At 43.6% G+C, this 23,334-nt stretch overlaps 1 protein-coding gene across 2 annotated transcripts in view; it reads left to right on the top strand.

Moving 5' to 3' along the window:
• Positions 1-23,334, top strand: part of LOC137375588 (prenylcysteine oxidase-like) — a 49,045-nt gene that overhangs the window by 9,283 nt on the left and 16,428 nt on the right. For both annotated transcript variants that reach the window (XM_068042948.1, XM_068042949.1), the window contains exons 4-5: positions 6,186-6,397; positions 21,361-21,501. In XM_068042948.1, the coding sequence (XP_067899049.1) occupies positions 6,186-6,397; positions 21,361-21,501 (353 nt within the window). The remainder of the gene's footprint in view (positions 1-6,185; positions 6,398-21,360; positions 21,502-23,334) is intronic.

Here is a 23,334-nt window from a genome sequence, read left to right as displayed (position 1 = left end):
TTTTTACAGTGGAATATTGCTTTGCATCAGTGTGGAATCTGATTCCTCTGTTGTACAAGGTCTCAGTTTTGGAGTTACTGTGTTCTGCTTCATGGTATGTCTGCAAATGTTTGATGCCAGTTGTCTTGGAGTCGAAAGCAAAAGAGAATGTGATTCATGAATTTGACCACTGAAAAGGGCACAAACCAGTGAGTACGAGTCATGGTTAAATTTAAAAGCAAAATACTGTGGATGCTGGAAATCTGAAATAAAAACAAGAAATGCTGGAAATACTCAGCAGGTCTGGCAGCATCTGTGGAGAGAGAAGCAGAGTTAACGTTTCGGGTCAGTTCTGAAGAAGGGTCACTGACCCGAAACGTTAACTCTGCTTCTCTCTCCATGGATGCTGCCAGACCTGCTGAGTATTTCCAGCATTTCTTGTTTTCATTTCATGGTTAATTTTATTTGCCCATTGCAGCTCAAGGATTCTAAAGTTAATTATATAATCTTCTCACTGCTGCTGTCACTAAGATCAGCTAACTTACTCCAGTGTTCATTCTTGTAAATCTCCTGATGTGATACCTTAACAGCACATTGAGCAGTCCACTAACCTTCATTGAATCTTGATTTTTACATTTTCCATATGCATGATATTGACTTTTTTTTTGTACTGATGGTTCTTGACTTTGCAGTTGCTGAGATATAGTAATGCAGGGCAGGATATTTGTAAGCAAAACATGTTAACTCCCAAAATCCACAGTTGTTCCAGTGAATTCCCTCCACAAGTTAGGCAGCAGAATCACAGAAGTGTTAGTGCTGAAGGAGGCCATTCGGCCCGTCGTGTCTGCACTGGCTTTCTGAATGAGCAATTCAACTAATGCCATTTTCCCCGTCTTCTCCCCATAACCTTGCACATTCTTTTCAAATAACAGTCTAATTCCCTTTTGGATGCCTCGATTGAACTTGCCTCCCCCACACTCTCAGGCAATGCATTCCAGACTGTAACCACTCGTTAGTTGAAAAGGTTTTTCCTCATGTTGCTTTTGCTTCTTTTGCCAGTTACTTTAAATCTGTGTCCTCTCATTCTCGATCCTTTCAGGAGTGGAAACAGTTTTTCCCTATCCACTCTGTCCGGACTCCTGATGATTTTAAATACCTCTATCAAATTTCCTATCGGGCTTCTCTTCTCCAAGGTAAATGGTTCTAACTTCTGAAATCTTTCTTCATAACTAAAGTTCCTCATCCCTGGAACCATTCTCGTAAATCCTTTCTAGACTCTCTGCAATGCCCTCACATCTTTCCTAAAGTGCGGCACCCAGAACTGGACACAGTATTTCAGCTGAGGCTGAACTAGTGTCTTATACAAGTTCAATATAACCTCCTTCCTCTTGTACTCTGTACCTCTATTAATAAAGCCCAGGATACTATATGCTTTATTGACCGCTCTCTCAACATGTCCTGCCACCTTCAATGACATGCGCATATACCCAGGACCCTCTGCTCCTGCACCCCTTTAGAGTTGTACCCTTGATGTTATATTGTCTCCATGTTCTTCCCACCAAAATGAATCACTTCATATTTCTCCACATTGAACTTCATCTGACATTTGTCCGCCCATTCCACAACTTGTCTATGGCCTTTTGAAGTTCTGCACTATCCTCCTCACAGCTGCTCTAAGTATCGTATCGTCCGCAAATTTTGAAATTGTGTCCTGCACACCAAGGTCTTGGTTATGAACGTATATTAGGAAGAGCAAGGGTCCCAACTCTGAACAAAGAACAGTACAGCAGAGGAACAGGCCATTCAGCCCTCCAAGCCTGTGCCGATCTTGTTGCCTGCCTAAACTAAAACCTTCTGCACTTCCGGGGCTCCCTATTCCCATCCTAATCATGTATTTGTCAAGATGTCTCTTAAACATCGCTATCGTACCTGCTTCCACCACCTTCCCCGGCAGCAAGTTCCAGGCACTCACCACCCTCTGTGCAAATAACTTGCCTCGCACATCCCCTCTAAACTTTGCCCCCCTCACCTTAAACCTATGTACCCTAGTAACTGACTCTTCCACCCTGGGGAAAAAGCTTCTGACTATCCACTCTGTCCATGCCACTCATAACTTTGTAAACCTCTATCATGTCGCCCCTCCACCTCCATCGTTCCAGTGAAAACAATCCGAGTTTATCCAACCTCTCCTCATAGCTAATGCCCTCCAGACCAGGCAACATCCTGGTAAACCTCTTCTGTACCCTCTCCAAAGCTTCCACGTCCTTCTGGTAGTGTGGCGACCAGAATTGCACACAATATTCTAAATGTGGCCTAACTAAAGTTCTGTACAGCTGCAGCATAACTTGCCAATTTTTATACTCTATGCCCCGACCGATGAAGGTAAGCATGCCGTATGCCGCCTTGACTACCTTATCCACCTGCGTTGCCACTTCCAGTGACCTGTGGACCTGTACGCCCAGATCTCTCTGCCTGTCAATACTCCTAAGGGTTCTGCCATTTACTGTATACTTCCCACCTGCATTAGACCTTCCAAAATGCATTACCTCACATTTGTCTGGATTAAACTCCATCTGCCATTTCTCCGCCCAAGTCTCCAACCGATCTATATCCTGCTGTATCCTCTGACAATCCTCATCACTATCCGCAACTCCACCAACCTTTGTGTCGTCCGCAAACTTAATAATCAGACCAGCTACATTTTCCTCCAAATCATTTATATATACTACAAACAGCAGAGGTCCCAGCACTGATCCCTGTGGAACACCACTAGTCACATCCCTCCATTCAGAAAAGCACCCTTTCACTGCTACCCTCTGTCTTCTGTGACCGAGCCAGTTCTGTATCCATCTTGCCAGCTCCCCTCTGATCCCGTGTGACTTCACCTTTTGTACCAGTCTGCCATGAGGGACCTTGTCAAAGGCTTTACTGAAGTCTATATAGATAACATCCACTGCCCTTCCTTCATCAATCATCTTTGTCACTTCCTCAAGAAACTCAATCAAATTAGTGAGACACGACCTTCCCTTCACAAAACCATGCTGCCTCTTGCTATTAAGTTTGTTTGTTTCCAAATGGGAGTAAATCCTGTCCAATAATTTCCCTACCACTGACTTAAGGCTCACTGGCCTATAATTTCCTGGATTATCTTTGCTACCCTTCTTAAACAAAGGAACAACATTGGCTATTCTCCAGTCCTCTGGGACCTCACCTGTAGCCAATGAGGATGCAAAGATTTCTGTCAAGGCCCCAGCAATTTCTTCCCTTGCCTCCCTCAGTATTCTGGGGTAGATCCCATCAGGCCCTGGGGACTTATCTACCTTAATGCTTTGCAAGACACCCAACACCACCTCCTTTTTGATAATGAGATGACTGAGACTATCTACACTCCTTTCCCTCGGCTCATCATCCACCAAGTCCTTCTGTTTGGTGAATACTGATGCAAAGTACTCATTTAGTATCTCGCCCATTTCCTCTGGCTCCACCCATAGATTCCCTTCTCTGTCCTTGAGTGGGCCAACCCTTTCCCTCGTTACCCTCCTGCTCTTTATATACGTGTAAAAAGCCTTGGGATTTTCCTTAATCCTGTTTGCCAATGACTTTTCATGACCCCTTTTAGCCCTCCTGACTTCTTGCTTAAGTTCCTTCCTACTGTCTTTATATTCCTCAAGGGATTCGTCTATTCCTAGTGACCCTTGGGGAACTCCACTACAAACCTTCCTCCAGCCTGAAAAACATCCATTAACCGCTACTCTTTGTTTCCTGTCACTCAGCCAATTTCGTATCCATATTGCTACTGTCCGTTTTATTCTATGAGCAATAGCTTTGCTCACAGTTCTATTGTGTGGCACTGGAAGTCTGTGTACATCACATTAACAGCATTGCCCTCATCAACCCTCTCTGTTACCTCTTCAAAAACGCCAGCAAGTTAGTTAAACCTGATTTTTTTCTTTTAACAAGTCCATGCTGGCTTTTCTTAATTAACTCGCATTTGTCCATGTGACTATTAATTTGGTGCCGAATTATCAGGCTGGATTTTACCTTGGGTGGGCAGGAACACGCCACGGCCTAGCCTGGGGATCCTTCCGCATTTTATGGGTCCCCGGGCTTTAATTGTCCCGAGGCGGGACTTCCACTCACTTGAGGAAGGAGGTTCCGCCTCTGTGAGCTGTTGGCCAATCAGCGGGCCGGCGGCTCTTCATCCCAGCAGCACCACCGGGAGCGGTGGCCACTGTTGGGACTGCAGCCCTGCTGATGCCATGGAGCCTGGAGGGAAGGAAGGTTGGGCTTGCCTCACCGGGGAATCGGTCCTTCCCTGGTGAGGCTGGAGAGGTCGTTTGGGGAGATGGGGACATCTTCGATCCCGGGGGTAGGTTGGGAGGTGGGGGCAGCCCTCAATCGGGCACCCTGTGCCTGACTGCTATGCACCCCCCCTCCCCAATCAGGGCGCGGAAGAGCTGGCTGCTATCACTGGGTGGCCTTTCATGTCCCCAGCACGCTCACTTGCCATGGGTAAAATACCCTTGGAGGCGGGTGAGTGTCCTTAAGCGACCGTTAAGTGGCCACTTAAGAGCCTTGATTGGCCTCGGGCGGGTGGGCTGTTTTCTTTCCCCCCCCCCCCCCCCCCCCCCACCCCACCCGATGCTGTAAACTTGACCGGAGGCAGAAGCGGGACGGGTAGGCCTCCCGGAGCCTCCTGCTCAATTTTACTTCACCCCCACGCCACCATCTGACCCACTAGGGCGGAGTAAAATTCAGCCCATTGTTTCTCGAAGTTTCCCCCCCCACCAAAGTTAAACTGACTGGCCTGTAGTTGCTGGGCTTATCATTATATCCTTTTTTGAACAAGGATGTTACATTTACAATTCTCCAGTGCTCTGGCACCACCCTGAATCTAAAGAAGACTCAAAATTATGGCCAATTCCTCTGCAGTTTCCACTCTCACTTCTCTCAGTATCCTTGGATGCATTTCATCCAGCCGTGGCACTGGAATGGCCGCAAACTTGGCCAGGTCCCAAATACGCCAAGTCTCAGCTTTGTGGGAAAGTTTCCTATATTGCCTTGTGTTGGCAGAGCCCTTGCCTAACTCAGCAAGTCCATCGCCGCAAAGATGGATCAGGAGCAGGGTTCCACAGTTTGCGAGTTCCTGCTGCTTGGCCCTTAGTCGAAACCTGTTGTGTGATCAGTGCAGGCACACCTGGTCTTGTCAGATATATCTGGCTGGAAAAAAGGTGGAACGCATCTGAGGGTCCAGGCTGGACAGGAAGGCAAGAAATATTTGACAGAGAGGTTTTATGGGCCCTCCTTTTGAAGGGGGCTGCTTAGGGCACTCAGATTGCCCCCTCCCCGGGTAGGCTGGCTACCACAAATCATCCAGGTGTCTTCGGTGGTGTAGGGGGTTGGCATGCTGATGTGACTCCAAGCCCTGCTCCAAAAGCCACTTAGGAACTGTCAGCAGAATGGGTGATGAAGTTCCAAGGTAGTCACCTACCCAGCACAGTTTAAGCCAGCCAGCCCATTGCATCACACTGTGCTATAGGACATGGGCTTCAACCCACAATTACTCAACTTGGTGAGATCCTGGACTTGCCTGAGTTATGAGGGAGGTGCCAATTGGAGGCTAGGTACTTCCCAGAGTGATGGAAGAGAAATTAGTCAAACCTGTCGCATCACTCTTGTGAAGTGATATTTTGTTTTCCTTATCATGTAAGCATGGATGTGGTAAGGGAAGCAACCTCTGCATCTCACTGTGGCATTGTTTCCCCTCCTCCTTCCACCTCACTTTCTCCTGTTATCCTTGCTATCCTGAAGGCGTTGGATGCTGGCTGCATTCTTCACTGCTTCACTCAAATGGCTATTCTTCATTTATAAGCTGATAGTTTGAATTGGTAGGCTGTTTAACAGTAGGAGTTATCACATTTGAGCTCCGTACTGTTTAGATGCTTGATAGAAAAAGGGCTTCTTTCTCATTGGTTTGGGAAAAGCAAGTCAATATCATCTACTGAAATAATTGTTTTAAATTCATTTTTAAAAGACTGAAAATCTGTGGAGAGCTGGTGAACAAAACTTGTAATGGTTTCTTTTAAATGCTTGAACAGAAGTTCATTTAATGCCTGTCAATCAATAAGTCACAATTTTCTCAAGATGTGAAAAAAGGAGTGGTGCTTAAAAGAAGTCTTTAATCCTATGTTATCATTGTGGGACAGGATCTACAAGTACCAGGCCCATGGCTATGCATTCAGTACGGTGGAGGAAATGCTGCAGTCATTGGGTGGAGATCGTTTCATTAACATGACACGGCGGTCTGTGACAGAGACCCTGCAGGAATTGGGAGTCTCACAGCGCTTCATTGATGAAATAGTCACTGCTGTTATGAGAGTGAACTATGGTCAGTCAGCAACCATTCCTGCATTTGTTGGTATGTATCTCCTTGTTCCTGGTTAATCAATGTATAGTAATTTTTTAAGAATTAATACATATAAAAGATACATAATTACAAGGGAATAAACATTGGACATTATGGTAATTTAAAAAATTACAGTTGGCTGGATTAATAATAATCTGGTTGCACAGTAAATCAATAATTACTGCATATTAGATTTCTTCATAGAGAGACCTGCATCCATTTCACAGACCTGCTTCCGTAAGAGAAGGGGTGTCTAACTCTGGTACAGTTGTATAACGGGATCTACTAGAGTCTTAAGTGCTGTACAGCCTGTACTGCCAGAGGAGATATTTGTAAAGTTTGAGTTTTATTTATTGCCTAGCGCTGGCAGCTTTCTGGTCCCTTGTCTGTTTTATAATACACCTGCTATTTGCAATTTGGACTTGGAGTTAGGCCTGTAACAATAAGCAGCAACATTTTCCTGCCTTAAAGAAGTAGTTTCTTTTCAAACTGAGTTTGGCACAGCTAGATGCAGCTCATGGATGACCTCTGTGAGATAAGCAGTTGTTTCCTGTAATATTGACAGCAGGACTTTCCACCAGAAAGATAATATTGGCAGGCCTCGCTGAGTTCAGCGTGGCTTAAGTTTATAGAGCCATTCTCCAAGTTGTGTCTGTACAGTTAAAGGTCCCCCTTTGTACAGGTTAAATGTAGAAAGAAGAAATGTAGTGCCAAAAAAGACCACATTACCATGTTCCATCAACATCAACCCCTTTTCTTTGGGTCTATCCCATGACCGAATTCAGCTTTACATCATGTATGTGTTGTATGGCTCTTTTGTGTATATACACAGGAAATAGAGTTTTCTTCAAACAAAAATAAAACTTCACATTTTCATGGATGTGAAATGTTGCACTTCAAGAACATTTTTTAAGACTCTTACCATCTGTGTTTGTGTAACACATATGCCAAGCAACAGTATATAATGTAAAATTACTTTGAATTTTCGAATTTCCTGTAGGTAACTAAGGTTATAGTAGTTAATATTGCTGCATCTTTATATCGATGAACTGTAACTTGTCACAGTGCTACGAAAAATAACACATTCTGGTGGCATACTGAGCTCATATTATTGTGCTAGTTAGCTCTGCTTCCTTGAGGCAATTGACACAAGTAAGGTATTTTTAACAAGGAATGCTTTTGAACCAAAATGCATGATGGAGATTTTGCCATTTAATTCTGTGGTTAATGCATGCTAAGTCAGTAGATATTAATGCACTGAAAAAAATGGTGTTCAGCAGATACAAATCCCACAAGGTGAAATGCCCTTATATTTTAAAATTTCTATGTCGGCCAGTGCACATTCAGTATTGACCACTCATGACTGTATTTTGCTACCAAATAGGCTCTGTACTGCAATAGGAGACTTCTGCCTTGCCCAATTTCTAATCTGTTTATACATTTAGTTTGAAAGTAGCACCATGGAATAATAGAGCTGAGATTGGAAACTCTGGGGAAAGATGCTCCTTTCCACCACTATAGTGCTGCACAGACCGCAAGTTTTCCAGTTTTGTTTTGGAGTAAACAATGAGCAACTACCAATGGAATATTGAACAGGCAGTATTTATTTAGGAAACTAATGGGCTGGAGTTTTACGCCACCCCAAATGAGCGGGCTGGCGGCTGGGGGGGTGGGATTTTTCCCACCCCCACTGCAATTTTATGTGGGGCGGCGGCAGCAAGAAACAGCCTGCCCGCTCACCCGCCCCAGGCTAATCAAGGCCCTTATGTAGCCAATTAACTGGGGCTGCGTTTTGCTGACAACGCAACCATTAGGTGGCGCACATGCGCAAATGCAGCCTGTGCCACTAAAACGTCACAGCCTGCGATACTAAAACATTATAGCCTGTGACATTCAGGCAGCTGCCAGGACTAAAGGTGCTGTTCAAATAATCACACAAAGGCAACTGAAACACATGGCAGCACACAATGGCCGGAGGGAGAGAGTGAACGTGTGTGGGGGGAAGCGGGCGGGCAGGCCCCCGCTTGTCCCCTGTTCGCCCCCACCCCTGCATTACGTGGTGATGTCATCTGTGCATGCGCCAACCAGTCCTGGCAATGCGGAACGCAGCGCATGCGCTGAGTTCAGGAGCCCTTTCGCAGATTGGTGCAGTCTGATGACATCAATTGCTGGCTGCGTTGTCAATAATCACTTTGATTAACTGGCACTTAAGGGTATATTATACCCTTGGTGGCCAGACAGCATAAGCCTCAAAAACCCCACCTGGTGAAGCCAGGTGGTCGCCTTGCAGGCTGGTGGGGGGACCTCCTGATCGGGTGCCCTGTACCCAATGGAGGGCCTCCCCTGAAGCCCCAACTGCCCCCAATGCACAACACTCCCCCCACTTCCCTAACCGACCCCCCCCAACCCTTGCCTTATTGGGGCCCAACCGGTTGTCCCTGGCGAGGCTCTAAAAACTTACCTTAGTTCCCGGGTCATCCTTCATCTTGTTTGCAATGGCTGGGTGTAGTTCCAGCAGTGACCATCGCTCCCGGTGGCACTACTGGGACTAAGAGCTGCCAGCCCGCTGATTGACCGGCAGCTCCATTCGGTGGGACTTCCTGCCTTAAGGAGGTGGCCGTCCCGCCCAAGACCAATTAAAGACCTGCAGAGTGGAAAAATCCTGGTCTGGCTCCCCAGGTCCAGCAGAGCCAGGCTCGCCACCGACTTTTCAGCCATTGGACAGGACATTCCACCCAATGAAAAATTCTGGTTATGGTCCCATTCTTAATTCTGGCTTGGTTAGGTTTAGTTTAGGAGCAGTACACAAGAAGATGTTTGAAAGTGTGCAGGCATATATGTGCAAAATATTGTTGAGCAGCTGCAGGGGTGGTGGGGTGGGTGTGGTAAGTCTTGCATACTGACACATTTTATTTTGTGAACCACATGTTTTTCCTGTAGTATCATTTTAAACAGAGGAGGAACTCGCATGTATTTTTCTTAGATGTATGTGCAGCCCCTTCCAGTTTATCTCTGTGCTTTACATTGTTTTTGCCCCTTCACTAGAACTGAAGGGAAACCCTCCAGATTTTTGGTTCTGCCACCTGCACAAGAACAAATGCAGAATGGAAAGGGTCAGTGTTTGGCTGATCTTCTGTCTAGCCAGCCTTTGTCCACCCAGTAATATATATCTGTCAGTAAACTGCGAAAGTCAAAAGAGTTGCCTTCATGGTCTGCCTGTCTCATGCTCTCGGGGTCAGATGTGGGTCAGACTGACCTGTCAATCAAGCTTATTTGGTACTGACAAATCAGAGTTGAATGAAGGTGATATAGCTCTCACTTGCCATTCTTGACAAGTTGGATTTTTTTTTTATTAACAAAAATTCATCCTTTCTGGCCAGTTCCTAAATACTGCAACCAGTGATTCTGATCTTCCCAGGTTATACGTGCATGTCCTGTGGCTAACAGGGCAGACAGCTAATCTCCTCCCAAACTTCTTCCAGTGTGACGATGAACCAGCTGCCAGAAGATGCATAACAGCAGCACGGGGTCAGCTATTGTTAGATTTTGTTCCTTTCTCCTCCCCCGAGGTGCCTCAGCAAAAGGACCTACTGTGTGTGTTTTGTGGGGTTGAATCTATTGTTCCTAAATTCCACAGCACCATATCAGGGAAAAGTGACTGCTGGGGCTTTACAGTGGCAGGAAAGTGATGTCAAAAAATAAATGAACTAATTAAACACGCATCCATTTTATGGTGATGCATTCTGTTGAGGTACTAACGTGCTAAAATTTAATATATTTTTCTTTGTAGTCGCCCACCCCCCCAGGCCCATAGAATCAGGAAAGTCAGTTCAAGGAGAGAGAAATCATGTGTGAAAGTTGGTTTTAGTTCATTGCAAAATGTGTGTTGCTTCTCTTTCACTGTACTTCCCTGGACATTTATTCTTGTACTTTGCTTGGATATTTTCTGAAGAGGAGTTTAAAAAAAAAAAGCATAACTGTGTACACTACATTTGTAAAGGCTTCTGATTGCTTACACTTTTACAAGGTATGATTACGAGAGTGTTCTGAGGGAATGGTAGTCACTGGTAGCCTGAAAGCAGCAAGCACTTTATTGCTACATGTCTTTATTTTCTCTTAGATTAGGAGAATATTGCAATTATTTCTAAATATAATGGGCTGGCTCAAGACAAGGGCATTCTCAGCATTTCTGTGTAAGTATGCAGCCATTTTCCTGGACAACTAAAAACTGACTAAAGTACAACAGAACTGATGTACATTTCCAACATTTTCTATCGGTCTCTGTACAGAAATTATTTTAATTCATTCTTGGGTTGTAAGCATTGCTGGCTAGGCCAACAGCTGTAAATTTCTATAATTTGTTGCCCATCCCTAATTGCCCTTGAGAAGGTGGTGGTGAGCCGCTTTCTTGAACTGCGTAGTCCCTGTGATCTAGGTACACCCACAATGCTGTTAGGAAGGGAGTTCTAGGTTTTTGACCAGTGACAATGAAGGAAAAGTGATTATATTTTCAAGCCAGGATGGTGTGTGACTGGGAACTTGAAGGTGGCGGTGTTCTAATGCGTCCGCTGCCCTTGTCCTTCTAGATGGTAGAGGTCATAGGTTTGGAAAGTGCTATTGAAGGTGCCTTGGCGAGTTGCTGCAGTGCATCCTTCTAGATGGTACACATTGCTGCCACTGGTGGAGGAAGTGAATGTTTAAGGTGGTAGATGGTGTGCTTATCAAGTGGGCTGCTTTGTCCTGGATGGTGTCGAACTTTGTGAGTGTTGTTGGAGCTGTATTCATCCAGGCAAGTGGAGAGTATTCCATCACACTCCTGACTTGTTCCTTGTAGATGGTGGACAGGCTTTGAGGAGTCAGGAAGTGAGTTACTTGCTGCAGAATTTCCAGCCTCTGACCTGCTCGTGAATCCACCGTCTTTATTTGGCTGGTCCTGTTAAGTTTCTGGTCAATAGTAATCCCTAGGATGTTAATGGTGGGGAATTCAGTGATGGTATTGCCATTGAATGTCAAGGGGAGATGGTTAAATTCTCTCTTGTTGGAGATGGTTATTGCCTGGCACTTGTGTGGTGTGAATATTATTTGTCACTTATCAGCTCAAGCCTGAATGCTGCCCAGGTCTTGCTGCCTGCGGGCATGGTCAGCTTCATTATCTGTACCATTCGCAACTTCTCAATCATTAGGGAACATTCCCAATTCTAACCTTGACCTGATGGCTTAACTATTCAGATGTAAACTCTTGATGGGAACTATTCTGACAAATGGCCTATACTTTGAGTTAAGCTATTCTTCACTTTAAACAGCAGGATTGTTGGCATTTGTAATCATTTCAGCTTTGCAACAATAACTTGCTTTTATCTATTGCCTTTAAAGCAGTAAAATGATCCATGATGCTTCACAGGAGTATTAACAAACAAAATTTGACACTAGCTACATAAGGAGATATTGGGACCCATGACCAGAAGCTTGGTGAAAGAGGTAGATGTTGAGGAGCTGTTCTTATAAATTATTCCACAAGGAAATGGGAGTTCAAATGCATTTATTGGCTTTTGAGGCAATGAAGCATACAATGACTCTTAATATTTACACATATACTTGGGGCTGGATTTTGTGCAGGGCTCCCGACGCCAGGCTGAAAAGTTGGTCTCTGCGCTTTTTTCTGACTCCCAGAGTGATCCTCCAGTCTTTTGGGGTCAAAGTTTAAGGAGGCAGCATCCCCATCCCATTAAAGACTTAATAGGGATGGGGATCCCGCCCGCAAGAGCTGCTGGCCAATCACATAGCCGGCAGCTCAGCAGTATCTCAACAGTCCAAGGGGAGGAGGGTCCTAGGGGGGTACATTTGTTCCCGGTGGCAGTCCTCTGTGGGTCACAAATTGCCCACGAAGGAGGGATTCTATGTCCTGGATTCTAAAATACAGAAACAACAGAATCTCATGGACAAAATGTCATTTGCTCACCAAAGCTAGTGACAAAATTAGATGAACACAATTACAAATAAAGAGTGCCCTTCAGTTCTTCTAATAAAGGGATTCTCTTAAATTTACTTATGTCTATATCTCAGTTCATCACTGTTGATTCTGATTCAGCTCTGACAAGATAATTATTAACAAAAAGCTTTTCTGCAAAAAGTTGAGCAGTTGTTATTGCATATAATTCAGTTACAAAATGTTTAGTCAGTACCTGTAAGATTGTACTCCAGACTAACCAATTTATGTCCAAGCCAAATCTATTACCTGTTAGCAAATGTGCACTTTTAACATAATGTAATTATATGATACACGCAACTTTCAAATTACATTGGCCACTCAGCTTATCTGCCCTCAAACTGGATAATAAATGATGCACGTTGCAGGTACTGATCATTGGCATACTTGTAAATCTTGCCCTTTAATGCAATTCGCAGCAAAAAAAAATCAGTTAATGACTCTGTTTCTAACATGGTCATTGAAACATAATACATTTTTGCTATGTCTTCCCTGGCAGTTTTTAAAACTGTAAATGCAGCATAGATTTTGTTAAGGGATCATACAGTTCATCGTAGATTAAGGTTTATTAAAGCTATCCGTTACACTGCAGTCACTAACTTGTATATGTGTCAGCAGCATCCTGTTTTCGCCAATATCACTCAGCCCTAATACACCATGTTATTGTTGTTGTATTCATGAGGAACTTAACAGTGCTGACTTATGGAGAGTCCTTGGATTTTCCTGCCTGTTTTTCCCCTCTATACAAGTTCTGGAACAATGTGATTCCAAATGGAAAGCAGCGGAATTGTGACATTTATATAGAAGTAAAAGTTCAGCAACTTTCAACATGTCACTGAGCTTGTGACCCAGCTGAAAGTAATGTGTTCCAGAAAGCAGAAATCAAGACATTTCCTAAGTGACTTTTGCCATTTTAAAATGATTTTACATAACATAAGCCCTTAAACGTGTGTTTTAAAATAGCCTAGCAGCTAGATTATTTTCAAACACAAGGCTAAAGGCTTGAAGCAGGGGTTCCCAACCTTTTTTGCGTGGGGGGGGCCACATTCCAATTTTTGCCTTACATAGTGGGCCAGTGAAACAATTTTGGAAAGATAAAAGCATTAAAAATTTATTCTAGTAGATTGATAAAAACAACACCAAATGTGCATTATTGTGAAGAAGCTTTAAGTGAGAAGACTAATTTATTGACTTACTTTCTCATCACTATGCTGGATACTGATTTAGTGCGATACCTGATATTTTTTCTTTCCACAAGTACTCATTGTCTGCTCGCACACTTGTAGTGATGCGGAGTATTCCGGATAGCTGTTCATCTGTCAGGAGTGATCCTCTCACTCTTCCTCTCCGTACCTCTCCCCCCACCCCCCGGCTCTCTGTTGGACCAGGTATTTTTTTCAAGGAAGACATCAAGGGTCACTGAAGGAACTGGTGACAACAATGTCACATCACTCAAGTTAAAGATAGAACAGAAACCCTGGTAACTGGGCAGCGAAGGGACAAGCATTCAATTGACTGGACAAACCCAGTAGCAGCAGAGTACCTGGGATGGGCAGAAAACTGACAAGCTTTTTGGTTGTCAGTCAGTGTCAATGTGTTTTACCTTCTGGAGTGAGTTAAAATCAAGTCTGCTGCAGAAGAAGGTGAGAATTCCAAGGCGTAAAAGACCACAACCCAGCAAAACTCTAAAGACCCTGATAAGTCCACTGTGTCAATTCATCTTGTTTCCTGTATTTGAAGAAAGCCTGCTAAAAATAATTCTTAACGCCATCTGAAAAGAACTGTTCTCAAGATCCTAGTGACCTGTCTGCGTGTCTTGGAAGTTGGACTGTATGCCTATTTTTGGAACAACACATCTCATCTGCTGTTTTCTTCAAAAACGTGCGAGTAATCAACCCAAGTGCGTGTGTGCGCGTGCGCGCGTGTGTGATGCTAAGGTAAAAAAGGGGACTTTAAAATTTAATGCTGGGGCTTTAAAAAATGTGATCTGTGTGTTTGTTTGTTTTACTTCATTGCTAGTTAAGACTTGTTCTATATTAAACTGTTAATTTTGTTGTTCAGTAAAGAAACCTGGTTAGTGTGTTCTATTCTGGGGGAAAAATAGTGCATCTGATTGACTGTTTTGGTAAATGGGAAAATCTAAATCTATGTTATGACCTGTGGAGAGGTGAGACTGAATTAACAATGCACTCCTCCCACTTCGGTCGTACCATTATATAGTATCTTGCCACAAGTTCAAAGTTGTTGACTGTTGATGAGATGCCGTTCTATAAGCACCTTCCACTATCTTCTCTAAGGTGCTGTTCTTCCTACATAAAGCAATGTTAGCTCTGTACTCACCCTATTTCCACACTCTGTATCTTCAATTGGGCTCATTAGATAATGATCCGGAGCTGGAAACCTGGTTGATTTTACTTTTTCCCCAATCCTCTTTAGACCTGCTCCCGAGACCTAGTAGCAGGGCCCATTTGTAGTTTTCCTGAGATGAACGGAATCCACAAAGACCAGAGGTGGATCATGGCTATTCTTCAGTCATCTTGCCTCAGTTCCACACAAGGCTATCAGGGAGGCTTTTCCATTTTGCAGTATTGGTCTCTAACTCATGATCTGGAGTCCCCTCATAATGTGTCTCCAAAGTTAAATTCTCACCTTTGAAGTGGTACAAAAAATAAATTAGGGCTTAAAGCTTGAATTTTTTAATGTAGCCTTTGTTTAAATTCTACAGTTGTCTCCCATGATTCTCTATGTGGAATGTTCTATCTTGGAGATGGTGCTAAAGATCATGTTGTCATGCTAGGCCCCACCTGCCAAGAATGAGGCACATTAATTTTGTCATGAACATTGATTTTAAACTCTTACTGGAGTGAAGAAAGTACTTGTTAAACAGATCAACTGTGGCTGGAAAAGACATTTGCATATTAACAGACAGTGTTTGGAAGGACAAAGTAGCCATTCCCTGACATTCAACCCACGATGGACTTTTGATCTCCCAGACGTTGAAGGTGGAGGGAGTTCGCATTCCAGGTTGACTGCTAAGCTGGCCGAATACACAAATGGACATGGTCAAACCAGCTAGTCACATGACTAACCTGCTGGACAACCTGAGTTTTTTTTGAATTTGTACAAACAGTTTGGGCAGAAAGCAGAATGCTCCTGGACTGAAGAAGACCTCCAGTCTGTCTGTCTGCTTCCATCTCTTTCTCACAAGGCTCTGAATCCACAGAAGACACATGAACCCCAAGAAAGAAAAGTGTCCTACAGCAAACAAGGTTTAAAAAGAAAACTGGGCCCCAACGAAAAGCAAGATCTACCTACAATCAAGGACTCTATAGTGAGCTCGAAGACCCATAACAACAACTCTTCAGATATTGCCTCAAACCTTTCCACTTTATTTTCTTCTCTTTTCTGTCCCTATCTGCATGTGTGTATCGCATATGCATGCTAGCGTGGGTGCATAGTGTCTCCGTCGGCATTAACCGAATTAGAGTTTAATAAATTTCGATCTTTCTTCTTTAAACCTGAGAAAACTTGTGTGTGCTGGTTTCTTTGCCTTCTAATTGGAAAGCAGTGAACAAGGATTCACCAAGGGGGAGCTAAAAACAGTGTGTTTAAAATTAAACCCTGTTACTGTAAGGCCAGGTGAAGGCTGAAAGGGATCCCGAGACACCTTTCTCAACTGGTCGTAACAATGTACTTCCCTGACAGGAAGGTTAGGAAAATGTAGATATTACCTTCAAATTTTTTTTTTGTGCACTTCTTAACAGGTGACTTGAGTTTGAACTAACCTGCCTATCATCTTCGTTTTAGACGGCATTAAAAATGTAACTTTAGCATTGCTGCAAAGCAATTTACTGCAGTAGAACGATGGATTTGAAGTTATGTTTTCCCGGATTTGCACTGAAGCATGTGGAATCGCCTGGGGACAGTGAATGTTGCAATACTAAAGTAGATCAGAGTGCGTGACTGCAAAGAAACCCAACTGATTTTCTTTCAATTTAATTTAAATATGACTCCTGAGTGTTTCATTTGGTTGTAATATGTAACTCTGGAGTTAGAAAAGTGATGAGGTTCCTAATGGAGGCACTGCAACCTGCTTTTCCACTGCCATCAATTTAGTCCAGATTCTGAGAGGCTGGCTCGTAAACTTACACTGCATCCAACTCACTTATGAAACTGATAATTATAGGAACATAGGACTTAGGAGTAGGCCATTTGGCCCTTCGAGTCTGCTCCACCAGTCAATAAGATCATGGTTGATCTGGTTGTGGTCTCAACTTCTGCCCCCACCCCATAACCCTTGACTCCCTTGTCTATGAAAAATCTAACTCCGCCTTGAATAAATTCGATGACCCACTCCACTGCTTTCTGGGGAAGAGAATTCCACAGACTAACGACCCTTTGAGGAAAAAAGAATTCTCCTCACCTCTGCCTTGAAAGGGAGACAGCTTACTCTTAAACTGTCTCCCAGTTCTACTCTTACCCCACAAAAGGAAACCTCCTTCTGGTATCCACTTTATCAAACCCCCTCAGGATCTTGTATGTTTCAATAAGATCACCTCTCATTCTTCTAAACTCCAATGGGTAAAGGCCCAACCTGCTCAATCTTTCTTCATAAGATAAGCTCTTCTTCCCCAGAATGAGCCGTGTGAACCTCTGAACTGCTATCGCAATTATATCCCCTTTTCAAATAAGGAGACCAAAACTGTACACCGTACTCCAGATGTGGTCTCACCAAGGCCCTGTACAGTTACAGTAAAGTTTCCCTACTTTTATACCCAATTCCCTTTGCAATAAACACCAACATTCCATTTGCCTTCCTAATCACTTGCTGTACCTGCATACAAATGTTTTATGACTCATGTACCAGGACACACTGTTCCCTTTGTTCCACTGAGTTCTGCAGTCTCTCTTCATTTAAAGTGGACAAGTTCACGTTCTCCCACAGTATACTCCATCTGCACAATTTTTGCCCACTCACTTAACCTATCTATACCCCTTTGTAAACTCTTTACCTCCTCTTGACAACTTACTTTCCTTCCTATCTTGGTGTCATCAGCAAATTTAACTACCATACATTTGGTCCCTTCATCCAAGTCATTGATATAAGTTGTAAATAGTTGAAGCCCCAGCACTGATCCCTGTGGCACTCCACTAGTTTCAGCTTGCCAACCCGAAAAAGACCCATTTACCCCTACTCTCTACTTCCTGTTAGCTAACCAGTCCTTTATCCATGCTAATATGTTACCCCCCATACCATGTACTCTTATCTTGTATAGTAACCTTTGAGGCACCTTTTATCAAATGCCTTTTGGAAATCTAAGTAGACCACATCTACAGGCTCCCCTTTATCCACCTTGCTTGTTACTTCCTCGAAGAATTCTAATCAATTATTTGAACACTATTTCCCTTTCACAAAGCCATGTTGTCTCTGTTTGATCCCGTTCTGATTCTCTAAGTATCCTGCTATAACCTTAATAATAGATTCCAGTAATTTCCCTATGATAGATATTAGGCTAACTGGCCTATAGTTTGTTGCTTTCTATCTCCCTCCTTTCTTGAATAAAGGTGTTAGATTTGCTATTTTTCAATCTGCTGAGTCCCTTCCAGAATCTAAGGAATTTTGGAAGATTATAACCAAAGCCTCGACTATCTCTGTAGCAGCGGCTTTTAAGACCCTAGGATGCAGGCCATCTGGTCCTGGGGACTGGTCAGCCTTTAGGTCTAATAGTTTTCTAATAGTTTTCTCAGCACCTTTTCCTAGGTGATTATTTTAAGTTCCTCCCTGTCTTTCACCTCTTGATTTTCAAGAACCTTTGGGAAGTTTTCTAAGTCTTCTACAGTGAAGATAGACACAAAATACCTGTTCAGTGCCTCCGCCATTTCCTTCTTCTCCATTATCAATTTCCCAGACACACTCTCTAGAGGATCAACACTAGCTTTAGTTACTGTTTTCCTATTTAAATACTTGTAGAAACTCTTACTCTCCGTTTTTATATTACCAGCTATTTTTCTCTCATACTCCTCATTTCCCAGTTCACTTTTGCTAGCTCTGTCTTCATACCCTTGTAATTACATTTATTTAGGTTTAAAACACTAGTCTTAGACCTACATTTCTCCCCTTCAAACTGAACATGAAATTCTATCATGTTATGATCGCTGTCACCTAGAGGCTCCTTTACCATGAGGTTATTGATTAATCCTGTCTCACTGCACATTACCAGGTCTAGAATAGCCTCCTCCCTGGTTGGCTCCAGAATGTACTGCTCTAAGAAATTGTCCCGTGTACACTCTATGAACTAATATTCCAGGCTACCTTTGCCAACCTGATTTGCCTAATCTACATGTAGATTTAAATCACCCATGACTATTGTGGTACCTTTTTTACAGGCACCATTTATTTCTTCCTGTATACTCTGTCCTACAGTCTAGCAACTGTTAGGAGGCCTGTAAGCTACTCCCACAATTGATGTCTTACCTTTTCTATTTCTTATCTCTATCCAAGCTGATGCTACAAATACCCAAAAAAACCTTTGCTCAGGACTTTTTCCAAAGGGGTAAGAGAGCTGTATTTAGCCCAGTCTTCCAGTCCTTCCAAGAACTCCATGGCTGGAATTTTATGTTGGGTGGGAGGCCCCGCCCACAGGCCAAAAAGTTGGGGGCGAGCCTGCCTCTGCCGGGCCTGAGGAGCCACGCTGGGATTTTACGTTCCCCAGGCCCTTAATTGGTCTTGGGCGGGCCTTCCACCTCCTTGAGGCAGGAATTCCGTCCTAATGGAGCCACTGGCCAATCAGCGGGTTGGCAGCACTCAGTCCCAGCAGCGCCACAGGAAGTGGTGGCCATTGCTGGAACTGCACCCAGTCAACAGAAGCAAGAAGGATGATGGCCCTGGAACCAAGGTACGTTTTTGGGGCCTTGCTAACGACAATGGGCCTGGCCCCGGCGAGGCAAGGTGGGGTCGCTTAGGAGTGGGGGGTTAGTGCTGTCAAGTGGGGGGGGGCCCTCCGTGGGTCACAGGGTATCCGATCATGAGGGCACTGCCCCCGCCTCCCCAAACCTGCAAGAAGGGAGGGAGCCTTTGCTGCTCTGCCATCGCTGGTAAAATACCAGCAGCTGCAGGAGGAGGCCCTTACATGGCAGTTTCTCGCCACCGACACTCTGCGTAAAATTACAGTGGGGTGGGAAGGCGTTGGGAATGGCGCTCCCCCCCCCCCCCCCCCCCCCCCGTCTCCCACACAATTTTACAACCACTCCCCTGCCACCAGCCTACTTGTGTGGGGACCATAAAATTCCGACCCCTATTCCTCCAGCTCTGGCCTCTCATACATCTCTATGTCCTTCTGTCCATTGGTGGCTGTGCTTTCAGCTATCTCGGCCCTAAGCTCAAAAAATCCCTCTCTCCTTTTAAGACTCTCTCTTAAGCATACCTCTGACCAAGTGTGTGTTCAGCTGTCCTAATATCATTCTGTTTGGCTCTGTGTCAATTTTTGTCTGAATTACGGCTCTGTGGCATGCCTTAGAATGTTTAACTATGTTAAAAGTGCTACTAAATGCAAGTTGTTGTTGTAGAAACTCGGCATGCCAGCTCACAGAATCCAAAATGAAACAACATCAACATAAAAGCAGCTTCACAATTCTAGTTCTGACAAAAGGATTTTCTGTGGAAATGTTAACTTGTTTCGCCATCTAGGCACTGATTGGCGTGTGCATTTGAAGCATTTTGTTTCAGATTTCCAGCTCTTGAGTATAAATCCAGTTTGGTAGCAGCCCTTTAAATGCACAGAAGTGGAGATGTTTCAAGAGAGCCACATGTGCCTGCCTTTTAAACACTTCAGTTTTAGTTTCTGAGATGATCTCTGCACATACATGTTAGTGCATGTATCAGTACTGTTTTTGTGGGCAGGAAATGACAGTGTGTATTAGGCAGTACTGCCTGTGAAACTGATACTGTCTTGTAATTTGGTAGGAATGCACCATGAATAGAAATGGCCAATGGTAAAAGGAGGGGCTTTGCTTTCAACACCATCTCCGTCCTGAGACCTTGTGCCATCCTCCCATTTAAAAAGATGTGTGAATAAGACGTTACCTGCAAAATATAATAAGTGAAGTACATTTCCCTGAAGGGCTGTGCTAGGGTTGAGTAAATTTAATCTTGGACTTACGTAGAGGGTTAAACACACTCAGTAAGAGGGAAGCTAAATGTTTGCTCTTTTCATTTAAAATAGTGATTCTACATGAACTTTTACACTGTCAGGACAAAAATATCCTGTCCAAAATATGAGCTGTCTGGTGGGTATCCAGACAGATCAGGGGACCCCAGTCAAGTAGATCATCTTGTCAGTGTTATTCCTTGTAGTTAATAAAATGCATAAAACTTCATTTGTCCTCACTTTTATGATTTTGTGACACAATACCTCAACAGGATTAAAACCTCTATATAAAAAAAAAATTAGGCAGCCCTGTGCAAAGATGGACACTAACCTAAAAGAATGGATTTAATTAGGCCAGAGAGTTAGTCCCATTCCACTGAGTCAGCTAATTATATGGGATCAGATTTAGCCATGTCCACTCACCCTGAGGCCCATGCTGTTTATATGTTCCCCAATTGTTACCCAGTGACTACTGCTGAAAGTGTGCATTTGTGGTTATTTGCTGCAGACTGGATTAGATTTGACAGACGCTCACCATCCAGTCACTCATTCAAACAACAACCACTTGGGATGTAAGGTAGCTTAGCACGAGTCATCTTCATCAGAAAGGAGGTTGGACTCCAGAAGATGACTTCATATATCTAACAGAGAGCAGGTTATTCTGCACATATTTGGAATGCTGAGCTTAGTTGAAAATCTTGTACAGTTGGCATTCTGATACTTTTCACTGAGTGAAAGTTCGCAGCATTCTTTCTTCATTGAACATTTGATAAAACTGCTTTGCTTTTCTGAAGGGTAAATTGTATTTGAACGGGATATTCTAATTCTTTTTCGCTGTGCAGGTGCAGTATCAATGGCAGGGATCCAGGCTGGTCTTTGGGCTGTGGAAGGAGGGAATAAACTGGTTTGCTCCCGATTACTTGATGCAACAAAAGCCCATGTGACCCATGCCACAGTGACTTCAATTTCTCTGCACCATTCTGGTAAGTAAGAAAGACCATATACTTTGTTCAGACATTTTGGTTGTTCAGCAATTGTATAAAAATAATTATTCAAACATCCAATAACTGGTCTAACATCAGTGAGGACCCAACTGCAATAGAACATACAGATGTTCCATTTTTCTTTTATATTATCGGCACAGGCTCTGCTGTTAGAATGTTAACTGGGTTTTCGGTAAGCTATCGAGCATGGTGTACAAAGTACTACACGTGTCCTCCATCTGACTAGAATGAAGTAGATCTTTAACCTACAGGCCTGAGATAATAGTTTGAACTGTTGGTACTTTGCTCCTCCTCCTGTTTTTGTATGGGCGGTACCAGGAGATTAATAAACATTGTGCTTTATCACACTGGTACAGAGGTAAGGGAAAATGTACACAAAATTGCAGCATTAAAGAAATTGTACTTTTTTTTTAAACACCCTGTAGAGGCTGAGTCCTATGTACAGTTAGAAATGGTAATTTTTGGCATTTATTTGACAAAATATATCTTAAAAACAAATCAAGCCAACATGTGACTATGTTAACTCCACATATAAGGACAACACATAAGGTTCCAAGGCTAGAAATTAAGTTTGTGTACCAGATTCCATTGTATAGAAATTTGATGGTGCAGAATGGATGACTAAACATCAATACCAATATGGGGGGCTCATTACAGCTGAGGTTCCCCCCCCCCCCCCCCCCCCCCATATTGGTAAAAGCAGAAAAAGAGGCTCCAGGGCCCATGCCTGAACCAGTCGTTACCCCTTTTCATATGTTAATGCCTGTCTGGGAGTGCTGAAGACCATTGCTAGTCCCCACTCAGTCCCCTCTGTTGCGTGTTGTATTGTTATTAGTAGCGTATTCAACAGTGTTTCAGGCACAATCTGGAGAAAGGCTCAGGTAACTCTGAACTCTTTATTATTTACATTATACTGTATACACACTCCTCAAGCCACCTAAGCTAGCATCCTCTGTGCTGCTCCTTCTTCTCCAGCCTATCTCCTGTGACTGTTGCATCATCACTCTTACAGTGGGAGGGGTCTCTAACTTTTGTATTAAGCCTTTACATCCTTATACTACATCTGCCCCCCCCCCAAGTCTTTATCCAACAGCTTTCCAGACATATAGACACTTATGACTTCTCTGCTACTCTCTCTCTCTGCCTCTGCACCCCGCCAACCACCCCTCCCCCCCCCCCCCCCCCCCCCCCAAACCAAGTTTCTGACTTTACAGATTCAGTCTCGATAGTCCTCATGTTTATGAATTACTGTACCTTCCCCTTCCAGGTCATGTTTGCAAACTTTTTGATCATTGTTTAATTTGGGTAAACTTCTTGCTCAGAATAATTCGGGTTTGTTTCCTTATCTAGGAGTTTACTCTTTCTTGAACTTTGTCATAGTCTTGAGTCTTCAATCCAGGAATTAATTGTTGAGGCAATACTGGAAGCTGTGTTCTCAACTTCCTAGTAATTCAGCTGGTGATAATTCACACAGCAACAGCATTGAATGATGAACGTGGAGTGAGATAGAAAGATTTTCATTTTTCTTGGATAAAGATTTTATGGTTTGTGCACCTCGTTCTGCCTCGGCATTGGACTGTGGATACCATGGTGAGCTAGTAAGATGCTGAAAGCCCATCATCAATGCAAACTGGGTAAAACTTCCGTTTGCGAACTCGGGTCCATTGATTGATGATATTTCATCCGGAATTTCGTGTTGCGAAGATAGCCTGAAGGATTCTGATAACTACCTCGGTCGTAGAATGTAATTGCCAGATTTCTATCCAACTGGAAAAGTAGTCGATAATGATGCCAAACATGAATAAATCCGTG

The sequence above is a fragment of the Heterodontus francisci genome, chromosome 12, assembly GCF_036365525.1.
Source record: "Heterodontus francisci isolate sHetFra1 chromosome 12, sHetFra1.hap1, whole genome shotgun sequence".
NCBI classification, from domain to species: Eukaryota; Metazoa; Chordata; class Chondrichthyes; order Heterodontiformes; family Heterodontidae; genus Heterodontus; species Heterodontus francisci.
Note: the sequence above shows the minus strand (reverse complement) of the source record. Positions and strands in the feature narration are given on the sequence as shown.